At 34.5% G+C, this 18,682-nt stretch overlaps 1 protein-coding gene across 2 annotated transcripts in view; it reads right to left on the minus strand.

The window, feature by feature from the left end:
- The window catches only part of LOC117906754 (sister chromatid cohesion protein PDS5 homolog A), a 79,672-nt gene that overhangs the window by 55,836 nt on the left and 5,154 nt on the right, over nucleotides 1–18,682 (minus strand). For both annotated transcript variants that reach the window (XM_034819928.1, XM_034819927.1), the window contains exons 4-10: nucleotides 8,678–8,798; nucleotides 1,543–1,764; nucleotides 1,139–1,355; nucleotides 892–1,037; nucleotides 649–806; nucleotides 414–563; nucleotides 295–343 (exon numbers count right to left, since the gene is read on the minus strand). In XM_034819928.1, the coding sequence (XP_034675819.1) occupies nucleotides 295–343; nucleotides 414–563; nucleotides 649–806; nucleotides 892–1,037; nucleotides 1,139–1,355; nucleotides 1,543–1,764; nucleotides 8,678–8,798 (1,063 nt within the window). The remainder of the gene's footprint in view (nucleotides 1–294; nucleotides 344–413; nucleotides 564–648; nucleotides 807–891; nucleotides 1,038–1,138; nucleotides 1,356–1,542; nucleotides 1,765–8,677; nucleotides 8,799–18,682) is intronic.

The raw sequence follows: 18,682 nt of genomic DNA on the forward strand, positions 1-18,682 counted from the left end.
CCCCCCCAACCCCCCTGTCAATATATTCTCCTCTGTTTGCCAAAAAAATAAAATTAAAAATTTTAAAAATCACGCCTCAGAAATGCAAGGATCATTTTCTTTCCAATTTTGCATCATAGGGTACTCTGAGAAAGGGAAAATTAGCATGCCAGTAATGAACTTGATGAGGGCTTCTCATATCAGGAAGCACCATAAGCATATTATGGTGCTTATGGTGTGTTTGCCAATCAAAAAAAAAAAAATATCAGGAAAACAGAACATATTATGAACAATTAGAACCCTCAATCAAAGTACCTTCTCTTTCTTTCGCAACGCCAAATAGATTTGCATCTCTGTTTGCAACCTGAATAACATACAGAATTTGTAAAGAAATATGTTTTATCCTGAGAATACTACCAAGTAAGGGCCAATACCTTCGTTTCTGAGATAAAATGGAGTTCAATGCCTTTACATGAAGAGGAGTAAAAAGTGAGAAAAATGAGATCCAGTGCCTTGTCCTCTCCTCAACTGAAAGAGTAGCTGGAAATAAATCCTCCGCAAGTACAAGCTCCATGTTTTGGGGTCTGAAATTATTTAAACAGTTAATCACATCTGAGATATGCAGCATTGTTTTTGGTTTAACAAATCACAAGGCCTGAATAAGCAAACCTGAACTCCTTACAGTCTTTATCATAGCAAAGCATCAAAATTCTACATGGAATCTGTTCAAAATGGTCAGTAATTGCTATGTGACCTTCAGAACACTTGGAACAATACTCTCGATATACTTCAAGCAACTTCTGCAAAGCTTTCTTTCTAACAGATAACTACATAAAAGGAAACCATAGTTAAGGGAATTAGAGAACTTGGATTGTAATATGTTAAACAGGAACTTGTTCAGAGGAAAACTACCTTCTTATCACGAAGTCGGTCAGTAGCTCGAGATATTAGTTCAGGTCGGAGAAATTTCAGGTTTGACTTGGCAAGGTCACAAACAACAATAACTGCCTGCATTCTGACTCTATCATCAAAATCTAATAATCGACCTTCAACAGCAGCTGCTCAATCCACAAGTTATTAAATAATGTAAATTAAATACTGAAGACACCAGTAAGATATGCCACTTCAAAAGAACAAACTAGAGTGCTAAATAGCTCACTGAGAATTTCAAGTGATTCAGTCCCAGAGGAATTGGCCATGTAACAAGCTTTAGCACATTGTAGAGCACTAACTCTAACTTCTGCAGACTTGTCAGAGAATCTTTTTAGGAACTCTACAAAGAGATGTCGATATTCTTGCACAACATGGTGTTCAGGCAGTGAAAAAAGTTTTCCAATCAAATTAACAGCTTTTATTCTGACATCAACCTGATCAGTCTACAAACACATACACCACGTTAATTAGAACAAACAACCATACAGTTAGAGGACAGGAGAAAAACAAGTACAAAATGAATAAAATGTTTCCAAAAGAAGCAACATGAGGCCCATAGTTATTGCTGCATGTCAGCAGCTGAGATCATATGAATCATCAAAAAAAATGAATAGAAGAGGTAAGACATACCAAAAGTTCTTGGGTCAAGTTTGGGACGACCGCAAGAAGCATCTGGGGAGCACATTGGAAAATTTCAAAAATAATTTCATGATAGAACTCTTTAAGTTCGTTGCCTACAGCATCTCTGTCCAAAATACAAGATGTTAAAAACCCACAAACAAAGGGCTCAAGCTCTTCAGCACAATTTTGAACAACAGAAACAGCAATCCGGGAAGGAGAAGCAGTTGCACCCTGCAGAAAGGCGAACAAGAAAGAATTAAGAAAGGGAAAAGAAAACTATTATAAAGGCAATGGTTGAAAAAATTCATAAAGGTATTTTATACCTATCCTCTGCATGTTATAAACAAAATCATCATAAATGACTCTCAAGTGAACTGAAAAGCACCAATATATTTCACTCTTTACATTTCACAAACTGATATTTTTTTCACTAACTAAAACCTTCCAAACCATCCATCCATGCTGGTTTCAACATCAATCAATGGCAAATTCAAAAGAACTGTGAATACACCTTTTTCTTTTTCTTTTTTTGATCAATATGAATAAGCCACATATTCTCACATAGAAATAGATGAGGTTCAATTCGATGTGCTAGGGAATTCAGAATGGTGGGGAATGATTTAAGGGGGATCTAAGTAAGATTTCCAGGATGGTTTCAGAATACAACTTATAGACCCTCCAATTGAAGGGGAAAGAAGAATGGTAATAACTTCTCCCTCAAGAATATCTCCAACCAAGTAAAAATATTCCTGAGATGGGATTCCTTAAGATCTCAAAACTAAATCAAATTACAAAAATCTCTCTTATCGCTAGTGAGCCAACAACTTCCAGACTTTCAATGGGAAATTTAGGGGCTTATTTGATAACATAATTTAAGGCTAAATCTTTCATGCTAAGTGTTTGGTAATAAATCATAGTAATCACTAAGAATGGAGCTGACAATTTCAGCTGAACTCTGCCAACTTATAGCATAACACTAAGTAATTCAGCTGCTTGAAGGGTTCAGACTTATAAGTTCCACAAAAAGCAGATCATGCTCAGATCTTCATATGTTTGGACTTGGAATGTTAGCATGGATGCCAGTTTGAATAGGAGGTGCTCCATGAGAAGAATGCAAAGGACCCTTGAGTGCTGGCTCAAGTGCAAAGAGTTGGAATGGGAATAATATAGATGTTCCGGGTTTGATTTAATGTACCACAACGAGAAAATGAAAAAATACTAAAAAGAATTAAAAGTATGCGGAGGCACTAGGGCATGAGATTCTCTTTTTTTTTTTTCACTTTTTTTTTTTGGCACAACTCATGTTTTAAGTATGTATACACATTACACTCCATTTTCTAGCTGCTCCTTGATACAATCTTATTTCCTATCAGAAAAACTCTGCACTAATTATCTTTCCTCCTTGCTTTGTCCAATTTATCAAATTCAGCTCCTTTCCATCCTGCCAATTTTATTTGGAAATCAAAGGTCCCATCTAAGGTCAAGGTCTTTGCTTGGTTAAAGGCACACAAAAAGGTGAATACCAATGACTCGCTTTAGTTGAGAAGACCTTCCAAAGCTCTTAGTTCAAAATGGTGTATACTATGTAAGGGGAGTGGAGAGATGAGTGACCACCTATTTCTACATTGTCCGTTCGCTTTGGGGTTGTGGTATGATAGCTATTTCTTATATGGTTTTGGGAACTCCACTAGAAGCAAAACACTTTGGAAGATTATTTATCTCACTTTGATCTAGATGGTATGGCGAGAGAGAAATGTTAGGATCTATGTGGACAAATGGAGGACGTCTGAGACTATATGGGATTTATGTCATTTCTTTACTTCTTTGTAGGCCTCTTGTACTGAAAAATTTAAAGGTTGTCCTGTAAACGTCATTCAACTCAATTGGCTTGTGGTATGTACACCACTAGGGTTGGAATACCATTGAGAGGAGCCTAGCTTTTTTTTAGGAGAGGTTTTTCTGGTACATTCTTTTGTAATATATCTTTGTGTACAAATCTCCTTGTATAGTGGAAGTTTTTAGTGGTTTAGATCAGGTTTGTATATTTGTGGGAAGAATGTCTTAGCCCTCTCATAAAATCTTTCTACGATATTAATACAATTCTTGTTTCTGATCAAAAAAAAAAAACCTCAGCACTAATTTAACAAACAATTTTCTGTTTTATTAATTTCTTCCTTCATAATATGAATATCACCATGTAGACACCACCAACAATAACAACTTATATAGGCTAGAGAGTTAACCCCATAGACTAACCTTGACTCTAGACTCATCAAGACCATACAACTCAAATAGGCAGGCACTAATCAGAACCAACTCTAGTGGAACAAAAACTAATAAACATGGGAAACCAGCCAACAAGAGAATTATGGCAAGTAATAGATTCCTTATCCCAAGGGATGATAATACAATCACAGAGTCTAACTGATGAAGAAACGCCAATACTTGTCCTGGAGGCTGGATTATACTTCTCACTATTCAGAATTAGCTTGACTAAATGTTTCTTTCAAAACAATCTTTTCCTCTAAGTGGTAAGCCTTGAACCAACTTCAAACCTTCATGAAACATATTTATCACCAAGTTTATTAGAATAATGGTTATTAATAAGCAGTACTCAACAGTACCGCATTACTTCACTAGAAAATAACTGTATTCAAATACCATGACCCAAAAAGCATCTTATTGCTGCATGCATATGAGAGAGAGAGAGAGACAATTTGCTGGAAATCAGATTTTCTAGAAGGTCCAACTCAGTAATGATGTGTATAAGGTGGTCTGAATTCAAAATGTGTAGGCATATGCTAACATGTGGCTAAAAAATAAATAAATAAAATAGCAAAAAGAAATAATTAGTTTGTCCTAACAAGGAGGGAAACAAATTGTTTGAACAAAGTTTGATGCCAATTCTGATAGGCTTTTAGGATTTGTTACATTGCAAAGCAAATAACATAGAGAAAACTGTCACAGGAAAATGAAGATGACCAACCAAAGAAAGCGACCTAGCACCTTAGCATCATATCAAATACATTAAAGCACGATACCCCATAATATTAGCATCAGAATATGAAGCAGAGTTATACAATCCAATGATCCATAATCAGTAATTTCTTAAACATACTAATTGCATTTTCACCAATCCAAAAGCTTGTAAAGTCAAGTCTCCCATGATCTAAAGTTTCCAAACCTATGTGTTGAGTTTGTTAAAGAGCATGATATCCAGCATGGGCTTTATTATCTCAATAGTCAATCTATACTTCAGTCTAATGGAAGATAAATATCAGATATTGCTGCTCTTTCTTTATTTGTTACTCCTCTCCAATGGCATTACAGATTGGATCATGCTTCTTTTGAGCAATTACAGTCATTGGGAACGTCCTCAAAGTTGTCAAATAAAACTGAGTGTAAGTCATGTGAACTTGACAAACATCATAGGTTACTTTTCCATCTAGAGTTAGTAATAGGAGTCCTAGTCCTTTTACTTTGATTCATTTAAATGTTTTAGGTCCATGTCACATCCCCAATACTCAAGGGTTTAGGCACTTTGTTAGTTTTATTGATGATTGTTCTTTAGTCGGTTATTTTTGCTTAAAGAAAGGTTTGAAGTACCTTATGTATGTAAACTTTTTTTTTCAAGAAATAAAAAATCAGTTTGGTAATTCTATTGATCATTTTCTTCTCTTTTTGTTTTGAAAATGGAATTGTCCACCAATTTTCGTGTATTTATACATCCCAACAAAATGGAGTTGCTAAAAGGAAAATTATCAATTGTTAGATGTTTCTTGTTTTATAATATTTCATATGCATGTTCCAAAATTTGATTGGGGGGATGCTATTTTGATCATATTGTTTGATAAATCGGTTACCCTCTTTTGTATTGCATCAAAAGACTCCATATTCTATGTTATTTCCTCATTGTTCCCTATTTTCTCTCCCTCCTAGGGTCTTTGAATGTGTTTTCTTTGTTCATAATATTTCTCCGAATAAAGACAAGCTTGATCCTTGATCCATCAAAGGTGTATTTTTAGGGTATTCTAGAACTCATAAATGATATAAATGTTTTAATCCTATGTCTCATAAATACTTTATTAGTGTTGACATAACATTCTTTGGAACTAATTTTTCTTATCATGGTTTACAATTAGAAAATAACTCATTTCAGTCTAATATTGTTCCTCTTCATGTTGTTACTAATAATGTTCTATCTAAGACCGGCAAACCATTAAAAGTGTATCAACGGAAAAGACTAGCTAGAGACAATGAAACGGATCCAACTCAATCTCTACCTCTTCCAAACTCATCACTAGTTGGGTACTATTCTTCTATCATTTGGTTTTAGAAGATTAAAGTTTTCAAACTAAATAAGGATATTTATGGATTAAAGCAATCTTTTTTTTTTAAAGCAATCTCCTCAAGCTTGATTTGATAAGTTGAGTACTATTTTTCTATCATTTGGTTTTAGAAGATGTAATCCTAACCACTCTGTGCTTGTTCTCAAGAGGGACATTGGCATAATGATACTCAGTTTATGTGGATGATATTATTATTTCTAAAAGTGACATTATAGGTATTGAAAAAGTGAAAGGTTACTTGAAAAAAAACCTTTCAAACAAAGGATCTTAGGCTATTGTGTTACTTCTTAGGCAACGAAGTTGCACATAGTAGAGGTGAGATTGTTTTCTCCAAAGGATGTATGTATTAGATTTGCTTAATGAAACTCGCATGTTAGAAATGAAGCCAATTAACACTCCTATAGAGCAAAATGTGAATCTTAATGCAAATGATAGCCTTGCCTTTTCAGATAAAAGAAGATATCGAAGTCTAGTGGCCAAACTCATTTATTTGAGAGTCATCTGATATGACATTACTTTTCCTATTAATACAGTGAGTCAATTCATAGCACTTAAGCGGATTCATTGAGAAACAGTGTGTAGGATACTAAAGAATCTCAAAGGTACTATAAGTGTGGGAGTACTCTACAGAAGAAGGTCCAACTTAGACCTTGATGTTGTGAGTTTTTGGATCCAAACTAGACAAGATCCTCGACTGACAAAAGGCCCACTAGTGTGTATTGTACCTTAGTTACTTAGAAGTAAAAAGCATAATGTAGTAGCAAGATTTGGTGTTGAAGCAGAATACAAGGCTATGGAACATACAGTTTGTGAATTAATGTGGATTCAAAAACTTTTACAAGAGCTTGGAATTTCTTTTGAAAAGCACATAGCTATATATTGTAATAATCAGGTTGCTATTCACATTGCCAATAATCCGATATTTCATTAGAGAACCAAACATATTGAGATGGATTATCATTTTATGAGAGTGTGATGAGCAAAAAAGCAATAACTCCTTACATCAAGTCTAAAGATCAGTTGGGTGATGTATTTACTAAAGGTTTGAGTAGTTATTTAGTAAAAGGTACTTCAGTTTTTTTTTTTAAGGGGGATTGATATATGTACACTCTTTTTTTATGAACAAAACACTAGTTTCTTTCTCTCACTCAACATGGTATCAAAAACCCCATTTGGCGGGAGGTCATGTATTCAAATCTTAGCACATATTTATTTCCCTAGCTTATCAAGGCCCATAGGAGGCTAATTGTGGTTGTTTGCCTATGAGCTTATGCATCTATCCACGTATCGGTATGGAGCAACACATTAGAAAGGGCGTTAAAGAGCATGATATGCATTATAAACCCAAATCCTATAAGCTTAAATTTTCAGGAAAATCAGTTGTTCAACAGAGTCCATAATCTATAATTTTTTAGTTAAAGATAGGCAAATAAAATGAAAAGATATCAACAAAGCCCCCAACATAACAGGAGGGAGAAACCTAGTATGCATAATCCTTCTTTTGGATTTCCAAATGTTTCCAACAAAACATCTGAATCATTCTTATTTCTTAATTGAATGAAATATAACCCCAAGATAGCCGTGGAACTTGAGAATTTACATTGAAGAGTGCATTCTAAACTAAAAAACTTTACTTTGAGTAAATGTTTCCAGGTGTTTTGACTAGGATCATCCTAGAAAACCTTAAAATAACTTAAGTATGATAAATTATTACAGTATTCAACAAATTGTAAATCACATCACCAAAAATGTGGTTTAAGCTTGCTTATGGGTGCCACAATAAAACCAGAAATTATCACTCCTTGATTCATTTCAATTCAAAATTTGTCTATGATATTTATATTTTACAACGCAGAATGTGCTCAAATCTAAATATCTAGGGCTAAATTCATAAATATGTCTTAATCATGTAATTATCTAAACTGCCTTAGTTGGATGCCTTTTTTATCCATGGATAATTCAAGGTCTATGTGCTTAAGCTAGTTCCATGCCTATGTATGAAATCATGAGAAGCATGTCATTATATGCTTAAGATTAAAAACATCATCTTTTGACCATTTATATGCCTTTTTTCTTTTGAAAAGAAAGAGATCACCAAAAGTGCCATGGTGAGGGGAAAGGGCAGCCAGCCAGTTTTGGAACAGGTGCATGAAGTATACAGCACTCAAATGAAAACAACATAAAGGAAAACCATCCTACAGAATGTAGATCATCAAGAAAATAATCAAGGAACCTGCTTCAACCAAGCCAAAACACAAAACCATACATCACAAGGTAGAAAGAAGTAAACGCTTAAGCTTCAAAACCAGCAGCCCAATCCATGCTAATGTCTAACACTGGAGGTGGGCATATATGCCTAAAAAATTTCAATTAATCCTTCATAAATGCCTTCCCCTATGTTTCCATGTCTTTCTAAATTTTACAGAACTCCCATCACAAGTATGAAACATTTCTGAAGTGTATCTGCTTAGACACCAACCAAAATAAATGTGCAATTATAGCCTAGCAAAGAGGAGCACCATACCCTAAATAATATGAACTACCAAATGATGGCAATCTTTTCCCACCAAATTTCATGACAAATTGAGTCAACTAAGCAGGAAACAAAGTGCATAGCACAAAACTTATCTTGTTGGCCCAACCATGCAAGATCAAACAACTATGTCTTCCCTAAACCATGCTAAAGAGAATATTTTGAAATCATTAGTGCGAAGTTTTAAATCACATAAATAGTTTACCATGTTTCCATTCAAACGAAATGAAAACAAAATAAGCACATTTCAATACATGTTTACCTTTCCCTCCTTCAAAAGGTTCTGCAAAATCACATCCAAGAGCGGCTGAGAGACCTTCTCCTTTAGAATAAGTGTCATTATAGACAAAATTGCCTTAACCACACTTTGTTGATGATGTTCTCTAAAAGTAATAATTACAATATCATTATTGGTACCACTTACAACATTCAAAAACAATAAAGAAAGAAAGAAAAAAAAACTTGCTCAAATTTAAAACATTTAGCTGAATAATGATTAATGACAATTACAAACGACAAGATTGAGCAATAACTTTAATTCTTATGAATTCTGAGGAAGCTCAACACTTAGATATTCAGTTTACAAGGATATAGCTCTCCATTCACATGATTGTGTGTTTCTAGTTGGATAATTGAGAATTCTTTCAAGGTTGAGTCAAGTTTGAATCATGCAACATGGCCACTTTAATAGATGTAGTCCTCGTAGAATTTGAAGTTATGTCTCCAACACATGTGGCTGTCCATTAAAATCTGTACAAAATTATTATCATTGGCTCCAAAGAACTTCTAGAAACATGCGAGAAATAAACTATCAAGAATTCACAAGTCTCTATAAACCAATGTTTTCAGAACTGGACCGGTCATCGAATCGGAAAAGTTACCGGTTCACGGTTCACTGGTTGGACCGATGGTCAAACCACGATCAAACCGATGACGTCATAAATATGTAATTTATATATTATTAAAATTAAAAATAATTATAAAAAATTTAAAATATATATGAATAAATTAAAAATCAATAATATTATTTCATATCTTTGATATTATCAAATTAAATCATATTAACATTTTAAATTTTATTAAATGAAATATGTATAATATTTAAATGTGAATATATTAAAAATGAAAATTTAAACTAATTCTATAATTTTTAAAAATATTATATTATTTTTATTTAATATTATAAAAAATGTTAAAATCTAATATATATTATTTTGTTTGGCATTTTAGATAACAAAATGCATGCAGCCGAGTGGTGTCCTAGGCTGATAGTGGAACCTGAGGTCCAAGGTTCAAGCCCTCTTGGTGGAGGCTTGTTATATTTTTTTCATTGATAATTAGTTAGGAATCCCACATTGGAATCTAAGAGGAAACATGATGCAAAGGATGCCTATAAAAGTCATCCTCACTTAAGGCAAAGGCATAACTTAGGCTCAAGACTCAGCCCATAAAATTGTGGGGGTGGGTGTGGGCTTTGTCATAATAAGACAAGGTCCAGCATGGGCTTTAGCCCAAAACATTTAAACTCAATGGAACCCTTCCACTGTTCGGTCCGTTTAGAACCGTCCGGTTCCATCGGGTCACCGGTCCAACTGCTAGTTTAGGCGGTTCGATACCGGTTCATAACTTAAACGGTTTAATAGAGCAAACTGGACCGGAAATGCAACCAGTCGACGGTTGAAACGATTGGACCGACAGGTCCGATCCGGTTTTTAAAACATTGATATAAACCTATCTGGTCTTTCAATATTAGTGAACAAACTTAATTGAGAATTTAGTAGCTATTTTTTCCATGAGTCTACATAAACCTATGTCGTCTTTCAATATCAAAGAACAGAATTAGAAGGTGTGATTCTTTGAGAACCTCCATATGATTGCCAAGGATCTATTTTTTTTTCCACCTAAGTGTGATTGCTATTCTTCTTCTTGTTTAATCATAAACATAAGGCATCTTTTCTTTCCTTTTCTTCTGTTCTTTTTATCTTTCATCTCATTATACAACAAAAAAAAAAAAAAACCTTCTATGGTGTTGGAAATCCAATGATCCTGCATCAGAAACCTGGCTAGAAGATTGTTGTCCTACCATCTACAAACTCACCTCCAACAAAAGCAGCTTTAGGTGATAGTCAAGGTAGGGTCATCAGATTCATTACTTTCATTGGACATTTCATGAGATAGAGATGAAGACCTTAAGCAGTTTTATCAGCATATTCATGCAATATCTATATGGGGAATTGATAAGGATTTTCAGTGCAGAAGGTTTTAGGAATGGGCACTCTTCTGTAACCTCATTCTTCATATCCTCCTTTTTTAATGCCCCAATAAGTTCCCAGAAAAAAAATTTGGATTTGAAGCACCCTTTTGAGGGTATGCTTCTTTGCATGGGAAGTTGTGTGTGAGGGATCCTTATGCTTGATCAACATGAAATGAAGCTGGTTTTCACCAGATAGATATAGTTTATGCAAGGTCAAGGAGGAATCAATGGATTGTATCCTAATTTGTTGTGCCGAAGCTCATAATGCCCAAGCAACTTGTTCTTGCTTCACTTGGTCTTTAAAAGATATTCCATAACTTTGTCAAAGAGGTGCTCTTAGTTTGGCATGCAGCAAGGGAATGGGTAAAAAGCATAAGAGTGCATGGAGAATGGCCCTTCCTCTCATTAAATCTGTCACAGAGAGATGTCCTTTTTAAATATTCTTTTATTGCACTAATAATCTTTGGGATTTTGACCTATCTTTTTGGGACATCAATGAGGGATTGGATGAGGCTAGGTTGTATGGTCCTTTTTCTCTCTGGATTGGATTCTGTCTGATTCAGTTAAGGAAACTCTCCTTGGATGGCATGGAGCGTTTGTGGGGAAAAACCATAAAAAGGTGTGGCAAATGACCCCCTTATGTATATTTTGGTCAATCTAGAAGGAAAGAAATTTGTTGGTTTTTGGGAATGAGGTGCTTTCACTCCAAAGGCTGAAACATTTTTTTGTATGTAATCTTTGATCTTGGGTTAGGGTGTTTATAGTTTTGAGCCCTTTTTCTCTTGTCAGCTTTTTTGAGTGGCAAGGCTCTAAGTAAGGGTAGGGGTTGTTGTTTCTTTCCCCTTCCTTAGTTTCGAGTCTGTGGGCTGCTTTTGTATACTCTCTGTATACCTAGAGGGCACTGGTTTAGTGTTTCCTCTGTCTGTTTATTATAATTCTCTTTACCTATCAAAAAAAAAATGGTCCTTTTTCTCTCCCTTTTTTATCAGATTTTTCTGTTCTCTTTTAAGGATGGTGTCTTTGCTCATCCATTGGCACTTACTTTTTTTGATAGGCAAAAGAGCAAAAGATACCTAAGTGCACTTGGCTTGTACATTTTTTTTGTTAGGCATACCTAGTGTCTTATTTCCTCCACTTTTAACAAAAAAAAAAGTTTAAAAAATCAATAATGCATAACTTAAAATTAGAGAGCATCCCAAGATGTTTGTTCAATGGATTTTAGGACTGATTGAAAAAAATCTGGCACAGAAACCAGTTGAGCCCACCCACTCCTAAACAGAGTAGAACTCATGATGTAGGAAAGAAGCTCCTAACATGTTCTACTAAACTCGCATTCTCTACACATGCCTACAGCTAAAACTTTAAATGCTACAATGAGTGGATCAGGTTCCTCTCAGAAGTACCAGTGATGTGTTGACAATTTCTTTTAAGGATTTGGGGAGCACTATTAGAGGAAAAGTTCAATGGCAAATAGCCGGTCCTACACTGATTTGAAGAGTATGACAAGAGAGAAACGTGATGATATTTGAGGAAAAGTGGAGGACTATAGAGATGATATAGGATCTAATCATATATTTGTTCATCTTTTTGGGCCACTACTACTACTACGGCTTTTCAAGGGCATTTTAATAATTTTGTTGGGAAATCATTACAAATGAAGTAATGGGCTTCTTTGCAGAGTTTCACAATTTGGGTTTTTTTCAAAAGAAGCTTAAAAATGACTTTTATTGTGCTTATTCCTAAAAAAGGGGTGTTGAAGATTTGAAACTTCTACCCTATCAATTTGGTGGAGGGGCTTTATAAGCTCCTAGATAAATTTTTGGCTAACAAATCGAAAATAGTGATGGAAAAGTGATGTTGAATTAAGATTTGAAACATGTCAATGGTGTTTTTTTTTTTTTTTTGTTGAATCAAAGCCAAAATATTTGACTTTTTCTATTCAGCTAAAAAGTAACCTATTGATATCAACCAATATGACTAAATTGAACTTATTGATAACAAGTTCACTTTATATGTTTGGTTGATATCAACAAATTATTTTAGCTGAATAGAAAAAGTCAAATATTTTGGCTTTGTCTATTTAGTCAAAAAAACAAACACCACCTTCAACTTTATCAATTTGATGGAGGGGCCTTATAAGCTCCAAACTAAAGTTTTGGCTAACGAACTAAAAGAAGTGATGGAAAAGTGGTGCCAAAATCCCAACATGCATTTGTTGAGAGTAGACAAGTTTTGGACGCAATCCTTGTGGCAAATGAAGTCAATGACTTAACTAAAAGGCTCAAAGAATGGGGTAATATGAAATATGGATATTGAAAAGGCTTATGATCATGTGCCTTAGGGTTTCTTATTAGCAATTATGGAAAAAATGAGTTTTGGTGCTAAGAAGGTAAGATGGATGAAGTGGTGAATCCCCAATAGGTTTCTTCCAAAGTTCTATAAACCCAAGACAAAGTTACTCTCTTTCCCCTTTTCTTTTCATTATGACAATGGAGGCACTTTCCTGTATTTTGAAGAGGGCTAAGAAAGAGGGCTTTCTAAAGGGATTCTTGGCCGACGGGAGAAGAAGTGCGGGTGTGGAAGTGTCGCATCTCTTATTTGTCGATGACACCTTGATTCTATGCAATTTAGTAAGGAGCATTTGGAGTTTTTGAGTAAGGTTTTCATGTGGTTTGAGGCAATATCAAGCTTAAAAATCAATTTGGATAAAAGCAAGTTGATCTCAATGGTGAAGGTTTCTGAGGATCTGGCTAAAGCATTAGGCGTAAAGTTGGTTATCTCCCATCCTCCTATTTGGGCCTCCCATTGGGAGCTTCTTGAAATCATTGCAAGTTTGGGATGTAATGGAGGAAATATTTCATAAATAGTTTGTTATGTGGAAGTGTCATTACTTATCAAAAGGAAGGAAATTGACTTTGGTAAAGAGCACTCTTTCTCGCTTACCAATCTATCACATGTCTTTATTTGTTATCCCTCAAAAGGTGAGTTTAAAATTGGAGAAGATCCATAGGAACTTCCTTTGCAAGGAAGGAAAGCTACAAAGTAGGCCTCATCTAGTAAATTGGTCAATAGTCTACATGAAAAAAAAAGGGGGGGGGGGGGGGGGGGGGGGGGGGCTTGGGCATTAGAAATTTGTCTACTCTAAACCTTCTTAGAAAATGGTGTTGGATATTTACATCTGAGAATGAGTTCCACTAGAAAAAGGTGATTATAAGGAAGTATGAGGAGGAAGAGGGGGGTTGGTGTTTTGGATTTTTAAAGGAAGGTTATAGTGTGGAGCTTTAAAAGGCTATCGAGAATGGATGCGAGGAGTTTGATAGAAGGGTTGAATTTAGGGTGGGAAATGATAGGAGGATAAGACTTTGGAAGGACGGGTGGAATGGTAAGGATTCCCTGGAAGAGGCTTTCCTAGAGTTATTCTCTTTAGCCTCTACTAAAGATGCCTAGGTAGACCATTTATGAGATCAATTAAGGGAAGGTGGTTGTTGGAATCCAATGTTTACAAGACAAATTAATGACTAGGAGTCGGGAGAGATGGTGGCCTTTTCCAAAAGTTGTAAGGGCAAGTGATTAGAAGAGAGGTTAAGGATGTCATGGTTTTGTGGGTTTCAAAGGAAGGCAATTTTACAACAAAATCCTTTCTTTTTTTTTTTGATCGAAAACAAAAAATATATTAGAAAAGGAAAAAATACAAGAAAATGATGAGAGGTCATACGCTTCTAACAAAAAACCACACAAAAGAATTAAATCCTTTTACTCTTCCTTAAAAAATTGTAGATTGAAGGTGATTCCATCAGGTATTGTGTGGAACCCTTGGGTCCCGATGAAAGTTAGTTCTCTTACTTGGGAAGTTGTATGAGAAAGAATTTTGACTTTGGACCAGCTCAAAAGGAGGGGTTAGAGACTATAGAGTAAGGGTTATTTGTGCAAAAGAGGGAAAGAATCAACAAATCATATCCTTTTTCATCGTTCTAAAGCAACCAGCTATGACAACTAATTTTTGCTCTATTTAGTGTTCAATACCTCAGTCAATGATATCATTTTTAACTAGCATGGAGCTTTTGTGGGGAGAAAAGGAAAAAAGCTTGAAGAGCAACTCCTTTGTACTTATATTGGACCTTATGAAAAGAGAAAAATAGAAAAGCCTTCGGAATTTTTGAAATAGTGAACCAAGCAATTAAACAATGTTGTGGTAGGCACTTATAATGTAATTGCTTTTACCGATCAAAGAAAGGGCATTTCTCTCAATATATTAAGATTCAAGCATTTTTCTCAACATATCGAGCATAGTTTTAAAAACCGGACCGGACCAGCCGGTCCAACCGGTCACAGTTTTGGTCCTTTCCGGTGAATTGGACTGGAATCTGGTTGAACCGGAATCAAACCGGGTGAACCGACGGTCCGACCAACGAACCGGCCAGTTCTCTCCGAACGGGATGGTTCAACCTTTTTTTTTTTGTTTTTTACAGCATCAAACATTTTGATGACCCCAAACAAACACACCCCCGTGACGCCCCAATTCCAGCAGCAGGTCGACGGCTCGCATGCCGCCAATAAGCCCATCTTGTCAATTGCCCATAGAAGGTTGGGGCAATGTTGTGAATTCTTTCCAGATGATTTTCGCAGGAGAATCTTCGGATACGCAGGTTCCAAACTCCCAACGGCCAGCACCAGCAATCTGTACTGCGGTGCCCCAACTCCAGCAGCAGGCTGGCAAGCCGCCTACCGCCTATCACCTACGAGCCCCTTCCCCCCACACATAGAGAAAAGTTAATCTTAAACTCCACCCGTCGAACCAGCTCCACTCTTTGCCCCAGCCCCCCGAACCAGCTCCACCCATTGGCGGCACACCTTTCTGTTGTCGACAAGCAAAAACTAAAATCTTAAACTCCCATTTTTTAAAATATGTTTTATATTTAATGTCTTAATTTTTTGTTGATTATAATTTTAATGTTATGTTTAATATTTAACTTTTATAATTTTTTTCTCTTTTTTTTATTTATTGCACATTGAAATTTCAATTTATTGAAATTTTTGTTGATTTTCAAATGAAATTCTAATTTTTAAATTTTAAATAAATATTTGATTTGATAGTAAATTTCTCATTTTGAAAAAAACAAATTGTAACAAATTTCAAAATTTTTAATTCTTTGATTTTTTTTTTAATTATTGATGACTTGATTCTCTAAATTAATGTGGGGTTTTTATAAATTGTTGATGATTTGAATTATTTTTAAAATTAAATTTTTAATGACTTGATTCTTTAATTTTATAATTAAAATTGTGATTTTTGTTTACAATTTGATAAAGAAATAAAAAAAATAAAAAAACTCAACAAACAAAGTAGATATTATCAAAATTTACATGGAACTTATTATTTTTATTTATTATTTTTTTTTAATTTTAATTATATATATATATATATATATATTTATGACGTCATCAGTTCGACCGCCGGTCCGACCAGTGAACCGTGAACCAGTAACTTTTCAATTCAATGACCGATCCGGTTCTAAAAACATTGATATCGAGTCAATTTGATGTCATTACAACACACTTCTTGTCCATTTTTTTGTTTAAGTTTTGGTATTAAGGAAGGATTTCTCATCTTTCTCTTGCAATTTCATATTTTTGATATATATATATATATATATATATATATACACACACTTTTGTTTATGATCAAAGAACTTCAAAATAAATAAATAAAACTTCAAATGCTCCAAAAAAATTAGTTGGATTTCCAGCCTTATAACCTTATTGTCTACCATCCAATGTGCAATCCAATCAATGCCTAAAATAACTTATATTCCATTCAAGCATTTTTCTTTCTTTTTTTTTTCCTTTTTTTTTTTTTTGTGGATGGGTAAATAAAAAGAAATTTATAAAAAGCGCACTAAAGTATAGAAGTTGTGTAAAATAGGCGCCAAAAGGCACAATCCAAAAAAGAGACAATATATTCCATTCAAGCACTATAATTTCCCTACACCAATTGAAGAAATCCTATTAATTGATTAGCAAATGAAACATATAAAAGTTTTATTTCCACCAACATTAATTTTGATTTTAACAAGTTGACAATAAAAGGGGCAGGAGGACAATTAGTAAAACCATGATAGAATTCACAAAAAAAACACTAGTAGAAGAAGATATGTTTTTTCAAACTTTGCTAGGAATCACTATCATTGATTCAGCATTAGCAATGTAGTCATAAGACATGCTTCTAGTGAATCTTATTTACAAGATGGAGTTAGATGGCATAAACATGGATACAAATACTTTTTTTTATAGGTAAGAGCAATTGTATTAAAAGCACCCAAAGTATACACGATATATACAAGGCCATGGATACAAACACTACGGTACAGTTGATTAAAAAACAGTGTCATGGAAAAATATAAGCACAAGTTTGACAAAGCATTACTAATTGGCATTTCTAGAGAAATTTCTTTGGCTTTAGACCAAAAAACTACATATTTTGCATGAGTATAGATGAAATGCATGGCTTTGATGTGCTATGGAAACACCAATAAAAAGAAATTTTTATAAAATAAGATGCAAAGACTACATGAATGAAGCAATAAATTATACATTGTGAGATGACTTGCATTCTTATTCTACTACATCAATGCTAATTTGGTTAAGTTCCTATCTTATTTAGGAATCCTTTAAATAAAAGTTTCTTGTAAGAGAGAACTTATTGTGACATTTTATAATAGAAATAGGATCCTTAAAGAGATAGACTCTTAGTACAGAGTTGACTTTAAAATCTCTATATTTGTGTTAGCTGGTGGAAGTCTAGAGAACTAGGAAAGGGAAAGAGAAAAGTAAAAGTGGTGAGAATTAGTGGTGAGCTATGCAGATTTTTCTGTTGTTTCCATGTCCTAAATTTGTATAATATCAAAAAGGTAATTTTAATCATTCTCAACAAGTGCAAGTCATGTATAACACATGTTTAGGCGCTTGACATGGAAGGTAAAGCACAAAAAAAGTGAAGGTGGCCTAAGGTTGAGTTTGCAAAAAGTCATGAAACTAGGAGGATTTTAAACAAGGATTTGTTATAACACAGATTTTTATTTAACTAAAATTTTTTCAAATGTCATAATAATCCTATCCTTAATGAAAGCATTTTAAAATATAATTCCCAAACATCCTCCCAAACAAGGGTATAGTATATAAAATGTCTCAACATTTCCCATACATTTTTTCTATTGTTTGCATGTCCTAAATTTGTGTAATATTACAAAAGTGATTTTAATATTCTCAACACATGCAAGCCATGTACAACATGCTTGGGAGCTTTACACGAAGGGTAAAGCACAAAGGCACTGAAATGCGCTTTTGAATATGTGCTTGGAACCCTTGTTTCTTAAGGAATTTCCAAGGCTACAAATTGGATTGTATTGAAGCTCTCCTTTTGTGTTTGCAGGATAAATCAATTTGTAGGAAGGTAGATGATAGGGCAATATCGAAGGCCATGAAAGGAGGCAAGTTTCAGTTAACTCTTTCTATTATGGGATGGTTCAAAGGGGTTTAGAATCTTCCCCAACAACACTTATTTGGAACTCTTGGGCTCAAACAAAAGTGAGCTTTTTCGTTTGGGATGACACTTGGAAAGGGATTATAACTATGGATAACTTGAAGAAGAGAGGTTAGACATTGGTGAACAGATGTTTTCTATGCAAAGGCAAGGAGGAATCTTGTAACCGCATCCTTCTTCATTGCTCTAAGGCAAGTGTGTTATGGCAATTGGTCTTCTACTTGTTTGGAGTGGTTTGGTTGTTGCATTCCTCAATCAAAGAAATGTTTCAAAGTTAGCACAATCATTTCATTGAGTGGAATGTCGCTCCTCTTTGTTTGTTTTGGACTATTTGGAAAGAGAGAAATAGATGGGCTTTTGATAATGTTAAGCTATCAAATCAGGAGCTAAAGTTCTCCTTTTTGTGTAACTTTTAAGAATGGACCAAAGGGGTCTAGAGTTGAGTCTTTGTCTATGTTTGATTTTATCAATTG

The sequence above is a fragment of the Vitis riparia genome, chromosome 18 (genome assembly GCF_004353265.1).
Source record: "Vitis riparia cultivar Riparia Gloire de Montpellier isolate 1030 chromosome 18, EGFV_Vit.rip_1.0, whole genome shotgun sequence".
NCBI lineage: Eukaryota > Viridiplantae > Streptophyta > Magnoliopsida > Vitales > Vitaceae > Vitis > Vitis riparia.